The sequence below is a fragment of the Emys orbicularis genome, chromosome 11, assembly GCF_028017835.1.
Source record: "Emys orbicularis isolate rEmyOrb1 chromosome 11, rEmyOrb1.hap1, whole genome shotgun sequence".
NCBI lineage: Eukaryota > Metazoa > Chordata > Testudines > Emydidae > Emys > Emys orbicularis.
In genome coordinates, this window is record NC_088693.1 from 64,631,721 (window position 1) to 64,650,154 (window position 18,434).

The 18,434-nt window shown below is 42.6% G+C and overlaps 1 protein-coding gene across 1 annotated transcript in view; it reads right to left on the reverse strand.

Moving 5' to 3' along the window:
* The window catches only part of KANSL1L (KAT8 regulatory NSL complex subunit 1 like), a 93,367-nt gene that overhangs the window by 48,686 nt on the left and 26,247 nt on the right, over positions 1 to 18,434 (reverse strand). The window contains exons 2-4 of the mRNA XM_065412998.1: positions 17,900 to 18,041; positions 13,315 to 13,512; positions 8,430 to 8,551 (exon numbers count right to left, since the gene is read on the reverse strand). Of these exons, the coding sequence (XP_065269070.1) occupies positions 8,430 to 8,551; positions 13,315 to 13,512; positions 17,900 to 18,041 (462 nt within the window). The remainder of the gene's footprint in view (positions 1 to 8,429; positions 8,552 to 13,314; positions 13,513 to 17,899; positions 18,042 to 18,434) is intronic.

Genomic DNA, 18,434 nt, shown 5'->3' on the forward strand with positions numbered 1-18,434 from the left:
AAGCCCCTGCGGTCCCTGGTGCACAATGTGTCCTTAGGGCTTAACCCTTCTTGCCTGCACTGTAGTTGGGGGACAAGTGGTGGAGGTGTTACCTGCCTTTCGACAGTGTGCGGGCAGGAAGGGACAAGCTGCTTCCAGCCACAGGGGAGGGGGAAGAGATGAGTTCTGTAAAGACACGGTTCCAGGTCATCCCTCTCCTCACCCCCGCCCCATGGCTGGAAGCAGCTTCTGTCCCTTCCTTCCTGAAGAGTGCCGAAAGGCTGCTGCTGGCCACATTCTGGTGTGAACCCTGACAGAAATCTAGGGAGGGGGGGCCATGTGACCCTGTGTGGCCCCCCCACATGTTGCCCTGGGATGACGCGGTACCAGGAGAGGCAGGTCTGTCCCGGGGGCCCAGCCAGGCCTGGATGGCAGAGAGCGCCAGACAGGGAGTGTTGGGTCGGTTGGTTTCCCCCCCCGTTCCCCCGTGTGAGAGAGGTATACGGGAGCGTATGTGTGTGCGCATGTGATCTCTGCCCGTGTGAACCCTAAAGCCTTATAGATAAGACAGTAAATAAAAAGAATCCAACTACACAGTATTTCTTTATAACAGGGGCTCAGTCAACTTGATGTTAATTTGAACGGCTGTACTGCATAGTTCTGATTGATTGCTGTTAAACTCACTTGAATAATGTGTAATTTTACCAGGTGTCCCGTATTCAGCATAGGGAAATATGGTCACCAAAAATAAAGAATAGAGACAACTGTACATTATTTTTATTGAGTCTTCAAAAAAAACTCTATAAATAAATTACAATGATTTGGACATGTCTACAGCCATATTTATTTCTTTTTTCTAAAGTTAATTAAATATTTTAGGAAAAATGGTCAGAGCAGCCACCAAAAAATTTGTTGTGAGAACCCATCTCCCCAAATCCACTGAAGTAACACCTATGGCTATGCTTTCTCACAAATTCTTGGTACAAGAAAGTAAAGGTCTCAGCACCAGTAGTACTGTTCGGGGCTCCAATACAGAGTCTGGTTTCCCTGACAAAGTCGCCCAGATGGACTCCCCAACCCAGGTTTGAGGCATCCATTCTTACAAATGGAAATTCAGATGGCTGTCAAAATGAGACTCTACAAGAGGATATTGGAAGTTAACCACCACCAGATGGGGAATTCTTGAATTTGCTATGGCACTCTCAGCAGTGCTAGTAGATTGCCTTTTCCTGTTCTGAAACTGATGCTTAGCCACAATTGCAGAGCCCACATTCTCAGTAAGAGAAACAGACTCACATATGTGCAGGAGGCCATAAGCCCAGACGACTCAAAAGGTTATTTTCATGCCTTTGTTGAAGCTATGTATTTTTGAATGTCTCTCTCCTGGTAGGAAAGCAGCCAACACTATAGAGTTGACAGCTGCTCCTATGAAAGTTAGTCTCTATGTAAGTGAAGGATAAGTTCTATGCAAAATGAATTGGGAATTCTCCCAACAAGGAGAAGAGATTCTTGATTTAGTCCTAAGTGGACTACAGGATCTGGTCCAAGAGGTTAATACAGCTGAACTGCTCAGTAATAGTGACCATAACGTAATTAAATTTAACATCCTCGGGAGATGAGGGGAGAGTAAAAGAAACCCAACATAGTAGCATTTAACTTCAAAAAGGGGAACTACACAAAAATCAGGAGGCCAGTTAAATGGAAATTAAAAGGAACAATCACAAGCCTGAAATGCATGCAAACTAAAAGAACTAAAAGTGTGTGTGTATTTATTTTATTATATATAACAAACCCTTAGGAGGGCCAAAAAAATGCCACCATGGCTAAACAGAGTTAAAAAAAAAAAAAAAGGTAGTTAGAGACAAAAAGATATCTTTTAAAAATTGCAAGTCAAATCCTACTTAGAAAAATAGAAAAGAGCATAAATTCTGGGAAGTCAAGTGTCAAAGGATAAAAAGGCCAAAAAAGAATTAGAAGACCAGCTAGCAAAAGACACAAAAATTAAAACAGCAAAAACAAATGTAAGAACATCAGAAGCAGGAAGCCTGCCAAACAATCAGTGCGGCCACTGGACGGTCGAGGTGCTAAAGGAGCATTCAGGGAAGAAAAGGCCATTGTGGAGGAACTACATGAATTCTTTTGCATTGGTCTTTACTGCAGAGGATGCGAGGGAGATTCCCACACCGGAGCCATTCTTTTTAGGTGACAAATCCAGAGAACTGTCCCAGATTCAGGTGTTGATAGAGAAGGGTTTGGAATTAAATTTAGCAGTAGTAAGTCACCAGGACCAGACAGTATTCACCCAAGAGTTCTGAAGGAACTCAAATATGAAATGGCAGAACTGGTATGTAACCTATCACTTAAATCAGCCTCTGTTCCAGACAAACAACAGATGGCTAATGTGACACCAATTTTTAAAGAAGGCTCCAGAGGTGATCCTGGCAATTACTTCAGTGCCATTAGAATTCCTTGAGGGGAGTCAACAAACATGTGGATAAGGGTGTTCCAGTAGATATAATGTACTTGGACTTTCAAAAAGTGTTTGACAAGATCCCTCACTATAGGCTCTTAAGCAAAGTAAGGAGTCATGGGATAAGAGGGAAGGTCCTCTCATGGATCAGTAACTGGTTAAAAAGAGGAAACAAAACAGTAGGAATAAATGCTCAGTTTTCACAATGGAGAGAATTAAATAGCCGGGTCCCCCAAGAATCTGCATTGGGACCAATGCTGTTCAACACATTTAATAAATGATCTGGAAAAAGGGGGGAAAACAGTGCGGTGGCAAAGTTTGCAGATGATACAAAATTACTCAAGATAGTTAAGTCCAAAGCAGACTGCTACGAGTTACAAGGGATCTCACAAAACTGAGTGACTGGGCAACAAAACGGCAGATGAAATTCAATGTTAATAAGTGTAAAGTAATGCACGTTGGAAAACATAATCCCAACTATACATACAAAACGAAGGAGTCTATATTAGCTGTTCTTCTTTGAGTGATAGTCCCTATATGTATTCCAAACATGGGTGCGCATGTGCGCCATGCTCTGGAAGATTTCTGCAGCAGTGTCCATTAACCTGCATGTGTGTAGTACGTCACCTCGTGCTCCAGGCAAGGTTATATGAGGACGTGCGGGGTTGCGCCTCTTTGGTTCCCTCTTACCGCTGCGTTGGCCTCCGTGCTCGTAGTTTGTCTACAAGAGTGTTCTCATCCGTTCCTGTACAGTTCATCATTTCTCTTTGTTTTTCTTGTAAAGTTAGTTATTAGCATTAGTGTAGTTAGTTCCCCCTCACCCTACTTGGGGCCCACCCCAACTTCATTGGGAGACTATGCCCTTCGTTCCGGGGTTAAAAAACGGTGCTTTGTGCCTTTGCTTGTATTACCACTCAAGAAAGAGATCTTGGAGTCACTATGGATAGCAGATTAAAACATCTGCTCAATATGCAGCAGCAGCCAAAAAAAACTAACAATGCTAGGCACCATTAGGAAAGGGATAGATAATAAGACAGGAATATCATAATGCCACTATATAAACCCACTGTACGCCAACACCTTGAATACTGTGTTCAGTTCTGGTCACCTCATCTTAAAAAAGAATTAGAAAAAAGTACAGAGAAGGGGAACAAAAATGATTAGGGATATGGAACAGCTTCCATATGAAGAGAGATTAAAAAAGACTAGGACTATTCAGCTTGGAAAAGAGATGACTGAGGGGAGATATGACAGAGGTCTATAAAATCATGAACTGTGTGGAGAAAGTCAATAAGTAAAGTGTTACTTACCCCTTTGTATAACACAAGAACCAGGGGTCCCCCAATGAAGTTAACAGGCAGCAGGTTTAAAACAAAACATAAGGAAGTACTACTTCACACAACACAGAGTCAACCTGTGGAACTCATTGCCAGGGGATGCTGTGAAGGCCAAAAGTATAACTGGGTTAAAAAAAGAATTAGATAAGTTAATGGAGAATAGGTCCATCAATGGCTATTAGCCAAGATGGTCAGGGATGCAACTCCATGCTCTGGGTGTCCCATGTCTCTGTTCTGTTCAATCTCTCTGAAGTATCTGGCATTGACCACTGTCAGAAAACAGGATACTGGGCTAGGCAGACCATTGGTCTGATCCAATATTGCCATTCTTATGTTTTTAGGAAGAAACTCACCGAGGAGACTGGGCCTTGACAAACAAGAGATTCGTGGTTACCCGTATCCCTAGGCACCTTAGATGGGCCACAATCACCATGATGCATTTGGTGAAGACTTGAGGACCACACTGAAGCACAAGGATTGTGTGCCTACCCAGAATCCAAGGTACTTCCTATGTTTAGCCCTGACTGAAATGTATCAGAACATATTTCTGTCAAGAGCTTAGAATCAATCTTGACAATTTATAGGAGTAACAACGGCCAGCTTAACCATACAAAACCTGAATTTCCACCTGATTTTGATCTGGGCTCTCCATTATAATAAAGTTTGAAGACTCACCCGTTTAATTTGAGATTAGAATATAATGGGAGTGAAAACCCTCTGGAGTCATCAGCCAAAGGCAAGCAGCCTTGGAGAAGTGACTAAGTGAAGGATCAGTTTGCACTGGACAACTGCCCAGATCCATGTTGTTATTTCTTAAGGGTGGAAGAGAGAAAGATTGAGGAGGGTCTGTTGGCAGATAAAAAGTCATCTGACTTCTTCCTATGCTTCAGATCTGATGAAGGCTCAGATCACGGTGCCTGTTCTTTAGATTTTTTCCCCTCAAGCTCTGAAGGCATTTGGTGTGCTGGTCCATCTAGACATTTTCTCATGATGCTCACCATCTGCATCAAAATATTGTAGGACACCACAAAACAAGAAGTAACAGAATGGACAATGACTATTCTAGAACAAGAAATGGATGATATCCAGATCAGAACTGCACATCGCACGGACAAACACCAATCTGGAATTGTGCAATGACTGACACGGACCTAGCTGTCTTAAGCCAAGCACCAACCTACTAATCAATTTTAAATGTTGTTTAACTATAACCTATCAACTAAATAGAAGCATTTAGAAAAACAGGTTGTCTGCAGTGCAGTCAGGATGAATAACCATGCAGAGACTCCAATGCTTAGTCCCAGGAAAAAGAACTGAGAGCAGTTGGAGACTAGATCCTTTATATACATTTTTCCCAGTTTGGATCCATGGAGGGGTGCATCTCACATGTGCAAGCCCCACTGTCGTTGTTTTCTAGACAAAGAGGAGTTAAGATGCATGCTCCCAACAGTGGGGATCTGTCAAGAGTGTGCACGCTCAGTCCTCACAACTTCATTTACAGGGGGAGGTTACAATGAATTTCTCTTTGTTTACTCTTTCCACCTGCTGGCAAAAGGATATGATGTCGGGAGCTGCATTAAGCAAAGTTGGAATACAACAAAAGCAAGGCTCATTCTCATGCAAGTTTTCCTCAGCAAGGTTACCTCTTTAATGTTAATGAGCTGGGTACAACTCACAGGGCAAATCTTACCCTCTCTTCAGACACAGATGGCTTTGTCCATAGTTAAACAGTAAGTTTTTGTTCTAATGGGAAGGAAGGATACGGGAGCCTATATAGAGGGTTTGCAACCCCCGCCATTCTGCAAATGCTGCCTATGCACCATAATCGGGGGGATGGAGCCACTGAATCAAACGTTAGGGGTATATCTACATTGCAGCGGGGAGTGATCCTTCCAGCCCAGGTAGACAGGCTGGAGCTCCAGCCTGGGCCACAATAGCCACACTACTAGAGTGAGTCTGTCTACCTGGGCTGGGCAGCTCGCTCCCAGCTGCAATGTAGACACACCCTAGGTGGACCTACCAACCAAACCCTCCTGCAGCCAAGGGAGCTCACAGGGGTTACCACTCTGTGCACTGGCGAAAGCCTTGGTTCAGAGCAGAACATTTTGCCCTCTGTGAATTAAAAGTCAATCCGACCAACACATGTGGCTTGGGTAGGAGACAGGAATTCAGAAGCTCCAATGTTTGCTTTTTAATGTGTTCAATTTAGTTTGTATGGACTGCTCTCTACCAGTAGTATTTCACTGCTTTGCAGCCCTCTCATTCTACCCTCTTCCTCTGACAAGCAGTAAATGCTTCTCCCGAAAACAATGTCTGCCTCCACACCCCACGGATGACAGCTATTACACACAATTGGAAGGCGGTGAAAAAAGGACTCACTGTTTTGAAAAATACTCCAAATCTACTGTCAGTGATTCATTTATTTAGATTGATAAAACAAGAGACACGTGTATGAACACTCTATGTGCCTCCAACAAATACAAAAAACACCAACCCCATAACATAGTTCTACTAAAAATCAGACAGCACAAATAAACCGAATTCCCCCTTCTGCTATGTATCACCCTCCACAATATTTCCCTTTTCCACTTTCTATTTCAAATCTCAGTTAAACATGTTGAAAGTTTCTTACATTACTTGCAAACAAACAAAAACCTATAAACCCTATAGCCAGTACATAACAGTGCCCCCGCACCTACTCCCCCCAAGTTTACATCTTTTGGGCTAAGACATGACAGCAAGACTATACTAGAAGAGTAGCGTACAGCAGAAGGCAAGGAATTTCTCCTACCTCCCCCGCAAGTATAGTTTAAAATTTGACAGATCTCATTCTAAAAAGATAGTTCCGAAAATATTTCTAGAAATAAATTTGGTTAAACAAATCAAAGATAACTTCTGAAATCACAATATTATGGTTAAGGCACAGGACAAGGAGTCCGGAGACTTCTCTTCTGCTCCAAACTTTGCCATAAACACACTCTGTGACTTTAGGGGAGTCATAAGGGGCCTGATTTTCCACAGATGGCAAGTATTCTCTTCTCCCACTGATATCAACAGCAGTTGTGGGTACCCAGCAGCTCTGCAAAAGCAGACTACTAATCTCTCAAGATCACACACCCTCTGTGCTTACATTTTTTTGTAAAATAAGGATAGTACTTACCTCAATTTTGTTCTGAAGCTAATGTTTATTAGTACAGTATTTTAGATGCAATTTGTACGATCTTGCATCTTGAAAGATGCAATTTGTAAACAAGTGCAAAATGGCATCATTGACAAACATTTTTCTGCTATTCATTTCACAAAGTAATATGCTATAATCATGCAGGAAAGTAAATTATCAAAAAGATAACAATCACTGAATGTTTGCAATATATAATTATGATACCTTAATATTTTTTCTTATTAAAGAAGTGTTTTCATTGTTAAAAAAGGAAAGTCATCACATAAAACCGGACTATTCTCAGACAACATACTCCAAAGTCTAATCAATTACCGTATATACTTGTTCATTAGCCCATTCGTTTATAAGCCAACCCCCCAAGATGGATAAGTAAGAATAGCAAAAACTATATGACCCTTTCTTAAGCCGACCCTATATTTCAGGGGTTGGAAAACGTTGGCTCCCGGCCTGTCAGGATAAGCTGCTGGGGGGTCGGGACGTTTTGTTTACCCGGAGCGTCTGCAGGCACGGAGCCCCTCAGCTCCCTGTGGCTGGGAACAGCGAACCGTGGCCACAGGGAGCTGAGGGGTTCCATGCCTGCAGACGCTCCATGTAAACAAAACGACAATGTATTAGATATTCAATTCAATGATTCCATAGAGCAGGGATTGGCAACCTTTGGCACGCGGCTCGCCAGGGTAAGTACCCTAGCGGGCCGGGCCGGTTTGTTTACCTGCCGCATCCACAGGTCCGGCCAATTGTGGCTCTCACTGGGCACGGTTCGCCGCTCCAGGCCAATGTGGGCAGCAGGAAGCAGCGGCCAGCTCATCCCTCGGCCCGCGCTGCTTCCCGCAGCCCCCATTGGCCTGGAGCGGCGAACCGTGCCCAGTGGGAGCTGCAATCGGCCGGACCTGTGGACGCGGCAGGTAAACAAACTGGCCCGGCCCGCCAGGGTGCTTACTCTGGCGAGCCGCGTGCCAAAGGTTGCCGATCCCTGCCATAGAGTTTAAAAATCATCAAATTTTGGTGCAGACCCATTTATAAGCCGAACCCCGCTCTTTGATGAGTCACTTTTTTACCAAAAATATTCGGCTTATGAACGAGTATATACGGTACATCATTGTCGTCAGAAGAATTCATTCTGGCACAATAAATACAATTTTAAGTCTGCAATGATGAATGATCTTACCTACTGTGTTATTTTCACCCCACTTCACAGCTGTGTTTGTCATATGAAGATTTCACATGTGTGTAATAGTCTGTGGAATTTATGGCAACCTCAGGAACAAAACTGATAAAATATTTTAATGTCAAAAGCAAAGCTGCTACCTTTAATTAAGTTCAGAAGCAAAAGTTCTCTCCTTTTTATATTTATTACTGTAAAATTACTAGTTTCGACTGACTTAACATTACAAAAAAACTGCTGAGGTTACAATACTAGCCTGTTCTCAAGAAACAAAAATTACACCACACTGTCACCTACCTGAGAGATATGCCATTGACCAGTTGTTTCTGCTTACAGGACTTGGAAGAGAGAGGAGAGGACGTGGGGGACAGATTGAGTGGAGCAATTAGATTATTGATGATTTCACTCAGCTGAGCACTCTGAAAAACACAGTAGCCGAACTTTTCATTCACACCAAGCATCAATCTAAAATGTGTCCCCCCAACCCCCATTTAGTATTCTTGATCTAGTTTTCTCCATGATGAACAAGTAAACACAAGATCTCTGTACATATCAAAAATGCTATGCTTGTTATTTCACAAGTCGTATTTTGAACTTTAAAAAACAATACATTATGTTTGTTAGACTCTTGTTGAACCACTGCCAAGGACACAGTTTAGATATTTTTAGAGCAATATATTTAAGAAAAAAAACCTTAAACCTGAACTTTTAAGTAACCTGCAGAACACATTTTAACTTACATAATGATAATTATGATTAATAATGGTAGAAGAAACTTTGCAGCTGACGATACAGCTGCAGTTCATGACTTCTGAACTGGACTTCAAGATTGACTCAAGAGAAAAAAAATCTGGCTTCCTACTTTTTATCGTATGTTCTGTTGGTTGATAAAACAAAATAGTTTGGTCATTTAAAGAATCCTCCTAGTTGCTCACTTTGGTTGAGATGAGGTATAATAATGACCAGTTTAGGTACAGTCAGAGCTAATGGAAACAAAAGGATGCTAGAAGGGATATAAATCCATACCTTTATTCTTACTTAACGGCATGTTCAAAACTACACTGCAAGACCCCATATAAAAAATGTTGACTTCAAGAATTGTGTGAAACATAGATGCAGGTAATTCTTTAAGACTAAGAATTCCTTCTTATGAAGTGATGAATTGTGGACAGAGTCCAGATAACATTTCACAGTGTCTTTAAATGTCAAACCTTAATGGTTACTCTGACTTTAAATTTACTCACTAGCTTATTTAGGTGAAACTGACTTAGTACTAAATAATTTGATTTTGCTAATATAAATTATGTATTGTGACAGGGCAAGGCCAGATGGCTGTAGTAAGTAGTGGGAGACAGAGATATTAGTCACAGGGTAAACAAATCCCTGTTACCAGGATAAGCAAATGGCAGCTGCTCCAGGTCAATTAAGACACCTGGGGCCAATTAAGATCTTTCGAGAAGGCAGGGAAGACAGCTAGGTTGATTGGGACACCTGAAGCCAATCAGGAGCTGGCTGAAACTAGTTATAAGCCTCCCAGTTAGCCAGGTGGGTGCACGTGTCAGGAGCTGTAGGAGGAAGCCGCACTGTGGGAGAAACGGAGCAGTACAAACCATATCAGGCACAAGGAAAGAGGCCCTGAGGGAAGGGTGAAGTAGATATTGAGGAAGTGGCCCAGGGAATTGTATGCGTCCTGTTTCCAAAAGGTCAGCTACCGTAGCTGATACTATTAGGATCCCTGGGCTAGAGCCCAGAGTAGAGGGCAGCCCCGGGCTCCCCCCCAAAATTAATCACTGAGACTGGAGGACAACAGAGACTGTGCAAGGGAGAGTAGCTTCTCCTCACCTCCCTTGTTGGCTTATGATGAAAATGGCTCAGTAAGCTGTGACCCTTGCCCCTAGGGAGAGAAGGGCTACGTGGAGGGTCACAGTGAGCCTCTGAGGCAAGTGTGGGACCCAGGGAGACAAGGACAGAGCTTTGTCATAGTAGATTGAAATAGCAGACACATGCCTAACTTTTTTATTTACTAGGATTCACTATTCCAAAAGTAAGATTATTTAAAGCAAATATTCTTAAGACTTCTTCTCATGAAACCTTTATTTGTACACCTCTACCCCGATAGAACGCTGTCCTCGGGAGCCAAAAAATCTTACCGCATTATAGGTGAAACTGCGTTATATCGAACTTGCTTTGATCCGCCAGAGCGTGCAGCCCCGCCCCCCTGGAGTGCTACTTTACCGCGTTACATCCAAATTCGTGTTATATCGGGTCGCGTTATATCGGGGTAGAGGTGTACTTTCAAGGACTAACGTATATGAGAGAAAACACTTTCCATTTCATTTTTAGTCATGCCTCTTCTGTGAATTAATGTTAAAGTGTTGTGATAACAAAGGTTTTACGTATGTGAATAAAATCTTCAAGCGGAGAAATAGCAAGTCAGTTATAAAGTCTGAAACAAACCAAACAAGATGCCAAAAAAATTTAAGAGACTGAATACGGCACTGATACTGAAGTCAAATGAACACAAAAGGACGAGAATAGCTGCAGATGTTTCAAAGTATGAGGGAAAACAACCATGATTTCAAAGTGATTCTGTTCTGAAAAGTGATGGCAAAAAGGCATTATTAAAAGGTTCCAGGCTTATGGTGTCTCACCAATTCATATCAGTTTTTTTCAGTTCACAAATAAGAAGAGGATTTCTGCTTAAACGAAGGTATCCTTTTGGACAGTGAAGTTACACAGGTATAACTGAGGCCATAGTTTGACCTACAGCAGAGGTGGGCAAAGTATGGCCCACGGGCCACATTCGGCCCGCGGGACCGTCCTGCCTGGCCCCTGAGCTCCCAGCCGTGGAGGCTAGCCCCCGGCCCCTCCCCTGCTATTCCCCCTGCCCTGTAGCCTCAGCTCACTGCGCTGCCGGGCAGCTCAGCACCGGCGCACCCCCCGCGGGGAGGGCAGGGGAGAGCAGGGAGGGAGGCACACCCACAGCCTCAGGGGAGCAGGCGGGAGGTGCAGGCGGCAGGAGCATGGCGAACGCAGCCGGAGGAGCACCGGGCGGCCGCACAGCCGGCCAGAGAGAAGCGGCGCTTTAAAGGGGAAATCGCCACTTCTCTCCGGCTGCGCAGCTGCCACTGTTCCTCCTGAGTCCTCCGCCCACGTTCGCAGGGCCACATTCCGAAAGGGGCTGGGGGGAGGGGGTTGGATAGGGGTTGGGGTCCCAGGGGGGTGGTTAGGGGCAGGGGGTCCCGGGAGGGGGCAAGTCAGGGGATGGGGGGGCGGGGTCCCGGGAGGCGGTTGGGGGGGGTCACAGGAGGGGGCGGTCAGTGGACACGGAGGGGGGATTGGATAGTGGGTGGGAGTCCCGGGGGGCCTGTCGGGGGCGGGGATGTGGAGAGGGGTCAGGTGGGCAGTCAGGGAACTGGGAGCAGGGCGGCTGGATAAGGGGTAGGGTCCGGGGGGGGCGGTTAGGGGCAGGGGGTCCCGGGAGGGGGCAGTCAGGGGATGGGGGAGGTTGCATAGGGGACGGGGTCCCAGGAGGTGGTTGGGGGGGTCACAGGAGGGGGCGGTCAGGGGACGGGGGTGGGGGGTTGGATAGCAGGTGGGATTCCCGGGGGGCCTGTCGGGGGCGGGGATGTGGATAGCGGTCGGGGGGCAGTCAGGGACTGGGAGCAGGGCGGTTGGATAGGGGGTGGGGTCCTGGGGGGGGGGCGGTTAAGGGCAGGGGGTTTCGGGAGGGGGTGGTTAGGGAACAAGAAGCAGGGGGGGTTGGATGGGTCGGGAGTTCTGAGGGGGGCAGTCAGAGGGTGGGAAGTGGGAGGGGGCAGATAGGGGGCAGGGGCCAGGCTGTTTGGGGAGGCACAGCCTTCCTTACCCGGCCCTCCATACCACTTCGCAACCCTGATGTGGCCCTTGGGCCAAAAAGTTTGCCCACCCCTGACCTATAGCAGCTTTATTGCTGGTGATATGTGAAAGAAAAAAAAACACAAGCTTGTCTCCGAATGTAGGTTGATCTTTTTATTTATAATGTGAGCAAATCTAACACGGAATTTGCAAGTCAATAAATAAGGAAGACCATAATTTCAGGAATTTTTCAGATGATAGCACACTTTTAAAGCTGTCTTTCGGCACCTCAAAAAACCTCAAATGTTACTTTAACCTTAATTGCTTTAAAGATATTTTGCAAAGAACTGCATGTTGAATGCTCCAAGTAAGCAGGTTAAGAGGGGACATTCTAAAACATACCCTCCAGTTTACTTTGTGTTTTATTGTTTCCTCTTTCACAGTAAACAGGAGAGGAAACATTTTAAAAATAGGAAAATGTTATCATAAAGTCACAAAAACTTTGCAGGGGCAGTATGGAACAGGTGTAGTACCTGAAAGTACTTTTAATCTGATTTTTAAAAAGTTTACTAGATTACTAGATTTCCCAGTGATGTATCTAAATGTATGATCAATCTTATATTTTCTTTGTTTGACATAATAAAAAGGCAAGTTTTACTCCACATTATCCTAACAAGTTTCCTATAGTTGGTTCACCAACATGTTCCCCTTATATCTTTAATTGCACACTTTGTAGGGAAAGGAAAACCTTCTAGCGTCTACACCATATTTCCTAGAATCCAACTTGGAAATTAATATTTGGGACACTATACATCAAAATTCTGTTCTCAGCAATGCCTATGCCACAGAAGTTAGTGGGGTTACAGAGATGTAACTTTTCACAGAATTGGCCCTATATTTGTTAGGGAGAGAAGGTGAACAAAGGTGGGGTGGTTTTTTTTTTAAATGTAACATACTTTCACAGAAAAGTTGCAATCATTTACAGGACTACAATTTTGTGAAATGAGAAACAGTAGCACAAATGCACTAAACTAAATTGTTAAGGACAAGAAGTTACATGGGAAACTGTTAGAGTTGTTGTGCAGAAACCTGATGTTTATTTCTCTAAAGCAAAAGATGGCCACTTTGATTAAATCAAAACAGAATTATAGACACTTTAGTAATGAAAAGTTAATTTGTAAACCTAGTGACCAATTTATTTATTTAAGATCTTAAATTCATCAGCAACCACTGTTAGGAATGTGAAATATCTTTACGGTTCTGTGAATAAATACCACGTAGCTTGCCCTAATTCTGTAATAGGTCACTTGGCTCCATTTGACACTCAGTTCTTATTTTACTTTACCTGTTTTTCTATGTTTCGTAGAAGTAAAGTAGGGCTGCTTGGTGACATTTCAAAATCGTGTTCCGGCAAAGAATCCTGTCTCTCAAAGTTAGCTTGAGAATTCCCCGTGGTGTTTAATAAAGCTTCTGGGTTTGTCAATTGTGTTTGCTTCTTCAAAATGTCTTTTGGACGTGGGAATTCTTCTAAGATCACCATCCCCTAGACAACAGCAATTGAAAACAGTTGGTGGACAACAAATTAACCTTCCTAAATCATTTTCAAGTGGCAGTCAACCTGGAACATACCTCTTAAGCCCACAGCAACTCTTTGGAACAGTTTTGAGTATGCCCAGTACATACAATATGTAAATACTACTTAATGAATTTAAGTGATAGTAAAGCTGTAACATTCATTTTTTTCCTTAGCAGCGCTAAATCTACAATGTGTCATAGGACTGCTTCAGAGCCTGTGCCAAAATTCAAATTAGAAATCCATACTTGATTATATCAAGTATGTGATCCTTTGCCTGATGTTTTATGATGATTTCCTCTTTGTAGAAAAAAAAAAAAAAACACCAGCCTTTGATTTCCAAGTTAGTTAACATCTTTACAGCTCAGAGGTTTACTCTGAAAGTCTTTAAAATGTTCCCTTCCCCCTCCCCCACCCACTGGTGCCACCCACGCAAAATGTCAAGGTTTCTCTCCCTAATCTATCAAAGCATGAAACAACACAAACAGTCTTTCATCATAATTCAAGATAAATTGTTTTTTTTTTTGGAGTTATGCATTTTCTTGGTTTTGTATTTATGGAGGCAACAATCCTATATAAAGTATTTTTCTATGAATCCCATTGTTCTTGAAGGCCATCTGCAGGAATAAGATATCAGCCTCAATGTATTTTTGCGGTATCTCATCTGGAGTATAAATAGTTTAAAAAGATAAATATCGCCTTTCATAGTAATGAACACCAGATGTTTAAAAAAAAACAAACAAAAAACCACTTTACTTTGTTCTCCACAAGAAATATTACAAAAATAAAGTGTAAAAAGCATTCAAATCAGTTTCCTAAAATAAGAAACTGCAAAGTCAGAGACATTATAGCATATAGTAAAATAAAACAATAACCAAAACAGAGCTTTGAGACAACCAAACCTATTTCCTCAACTGGTCATGCTAAACTGCCATTAGCCTGAACTTATGTGTTTCTTCTCCATTTAGCAAAGCGTACAGAAACTTGGAATTTGCTGGCATTAGCTGGGAGCGTAAATCTGGTACTTAGAGCTATCCAGATATAAATCAGAGCTACTATTCAGTGATGAAAGGATGGGATCTTCCCACTTCATCTTCTCATGTTTTGATTTCTAATGAGTGTGCTCACTTAAAAGTTATGGAGGAAGAAGGAACGGTATGGTGTGGAACTCAATCAAGAAGCCTCTATAGGGTCTAATACCCAATAGGAAGATGGTCTCTGCCTTTGCTGAGGCTCCTGTGATGCTTCCATGTTTGTGATTTTATTGGATGGTCCTCCCCAACATCACAATGACACCTTGAGTCCTGCCTCAGTGGCAACTAGCCCTAGAATCTAGAATAAGGATTTTTTTTTTTTTTTAGAAGAAAAACTGGGAGGGACATAAGCAACATGGAGATGCCCTTGTCTTCTTGAATCTCTCCACTGACCTTTCAGGGTCCCTTCAAGTTCTATGAGATAGGTATTGTTCAAACTAAACAGCAAGTTGTGTACCCAAGAGCAAAGTTAAAAACGGAAGAACTGCTGCAGTGAACCTAGGTGTGGTAATTATATGAAGATATACCCATCTCACAGAACTGGAAGGGACCTTGAAGGTCATTGAGTCGAGTCCAGTCCCCTGCCTTCACAGCAGGACCAAGTACCGTTCCTGACAGATTTTTGCCCCAGATCCCTAAATGGCCCCCTCAAGATTGAACTCACAACCCTGGGTTTAGCAGGCCAATGCTCAAACCACTGAGCTATCCCTCCCCCCATGACCTACATGTCCACTGAATGGAAATGTTTGCAGACATACTGGCCCTCCATCAGGCTGGTTCTGGTTTCTCTGTGCTAATTATCAGGCGATGGTCCAGGTGTGACTAACGCTTATCCCAAACATAAGTGTACTTGACCATTATCATATGATAATTTGAGGTCCACACAGCCAGAGCAGCTGAAAACTAGGCCTTGTGACCAGAGAAATCCAGTTTCTTCTAATCCTTCTCTTAGGTCAAAAGGAAGGATCTGCCAGCCTTGAATCTCTCTAATGCAAGCTGACAGTCACAGACCTTGGTTCAGGGTGGATGAAAAAGAAAATTCAAATCCTTTTTGTTGCATTTTGTAAAGTAATCATGTCTCTTTGCCATTCACATCAACAAAAGACTTTTAGAACAAGAGAAAAATACGTAGTTCGAGCCTACTTTGATATTTGCTATGGCAATCTTCCCTTGATTTTCTAGTATGCAGCTTATTTATTACTTGTTTTGTGTGGTACTCAAAAAGGCACAAAGCACGATTCAGTTATAGTAGATACTCTACAAACAAAAAGGAAGACACATAGTCCCTGCCCTGAAGAATTTACAATCTAAACACAACATTCAAAAAGAGAAGAAGAAAGGGAAAGAACACACAAGCCACATGATGCAGGCAAAAGTCCATTTTTTAAAAACTGTTTTTCATTGGAGTTTTTTTAATTAATATATTGCACAACTGGAGGGGGAGAGGGGAAAGAAGAAAGGAAAGGAGTTAACAGAAACAAGAGACTTTAAAAAAGGAAGGGATGAGAGACATTAACAGGGGAGGGTTAGGGGTTGGGAGAAACAAAAAGGAAAGGGGAAGAGGAATGGAGAGAAGGCGGGAGGATAAGGAGAGGAGGCTGGCCTGTAGCCAGGGGGACTGTAAGCAGAAATGGTTGGAAAATGGAAGTGAGAGTTGCCACAGAAAAATACAATAAAAAAGAAATATGTTTTTTTTGTTGGTCAATCCCTCCCCCAAAAAAAACAAAAACAAGAACCTGAAAACCAAAGCATTTAGTTTTGGCAACAGAGCAGTTTTTGGTTTTCCAATGACTTTTTATGGGTGACTGTTTTCCAATGAGAAGAGTCTCTCGGCTCCCTAGAGCCCTGCTCTTCCTCCTCTGAATCCATATGGGTAGGGAAGAGGGATTGCTCTCGCCTGGTACCCCTGGATGCCAACAGAGTGGGATCTCCCCCCATACCACTCTAGTTTAGTGTTCAAACTAGATGTTTCACCTCCCCAAAACATTGTAAACTCACATTTGTTTCATATTAAAAAAAATCCCAAATCATAAAATTTAGAATTAAAAATTTAGCATTAGAATTTGTGCGCTAAGTGTACTACCTGCCAGCCAAGAGACCGAAAAGAAAGAGTTAGTCAATCAGCTTTCATGCCTTTTCATAGCTACTGCCTTGGTACAATATTCAAACTATACAAATCAAATCCCAAATTATTTTAAAAACTGAAACAGGATAAACAATCTAAACGGCAAAGCAAACAGATATCGACATTCACTAAGTAATATAAAGCCAAAGACTGAACAACACTGTTGATAAAAGGGGATGAAAAATTGCAAAGGATGTGATTAAAAATATAGGGCCAAATCATCCCCTCCACTTACAGAAGCAGAGAGAAATTCCAATCTGAGGAGACTGACCCAGATGTGAGGGAGGAAGTATCACTTCTACAGCATTATCCTCTCAGAAGGGATGGGGCTGGGACACCTGGCAACATACCTCCTACCACTAAGGAAATACATGACTAAGAATACTGGCTCTTAGTCACTGCCATGTTGCATATTTCTTTCCAACCCCCACAGTCATGCTGATAGGTGTGGGGTGTGAAGGGGTGCAGAGACAGAGGACATACATATAGGCACTACATGGATTTCAAGAGTTCCATGGGTGGACCTCCTTGATAGTTCCACAGAGGGAGAGGGGCAAAGCAAGCCCTAGAAAATATTTCCACCACCACCACTACAACAGGAACAATTAGTGAGCAGGAACTTGACGAGTTTTTGGCTTCCTATGCAGGGAATGAGTTGGCTGGCCTACAGAACTGAAGTGCTAAGAATAGCGTGATTTAGCATAACATTCCTAAAACATTATCAGAGTTTAGCAATCTTGACTTCCTTACTTTTTATTTCAAACCTGTGCAAACAAAACAGTTGATATCATACTGTAATTTTAATTATAATTAGCATTTGACATATTCAAAGCACTGTACTGTACAAACATTAACTTATTAGTCCTCAAAATATTTTTATATAGTAGGCACAAAAAATTACTGTTTCTTTTTTATAGATAGGGAAACTAAAGTCACTTTCCTAAAGCCACAGTGAATCAGTGACAGAGCAGGGATTGGAACTCAGGAGTCCCTGACTCCCAACCCTGTGCTCATGCCCTCTAGATCACCATGCTTCTTGTTTCTGACATCTTCTCATAAACCTTTGTAATTCTTTGCAATACTTTGCTTGGATACCAGAACTGTTAAAAAAAAGAAAAAGAAAAAGAAAAAGAAAAATTACTGGAGACACTGTACATGGATTATTTGAAGAGCCCACTTATGAGCACAGAGACAATACCTTGGTGGCTCGTATCTGCCTGTGAAGGTCAGTTAGTTGTTGGATTTTGTATTCTAGTTCTGAAATCTGGGCTTGAAGCCATGTCCAACGGCAGCCAACTTTAGCTCGGTCTACAAGCCACTTCCATTCAGAACTATAGTTGCTGTGAAGAAGATGAAATACTGGTTAGTCCAAGAATAAAGACAAGCACATTTTAACAAATGCACTTTCAACTGCTGCAAGCATCTCACTTGCCTTCAGAGGACATCTAATTAGGTTAACACAATACAACATCAGCATCTCATTTCCTTAATTAAGAACTGGTACAAGTTTATTGTACCCAACGTTATATTCATCATTCAATAGATATTGCAGTTTTCCTATACAAAGCTGTTTTTCTCTTATATATTCCAAAAGCAAGAGTAACTACTGAACTAGATCAGTTAAAGCAAGTTACAGATTTTAAAAGAATTCCAATAAATCTACTAGCAAAACCCAAACCACTTCTGTTTCTGTCAAGTCATACTGATGACTTCCACAAGCCTCCATAGATGTC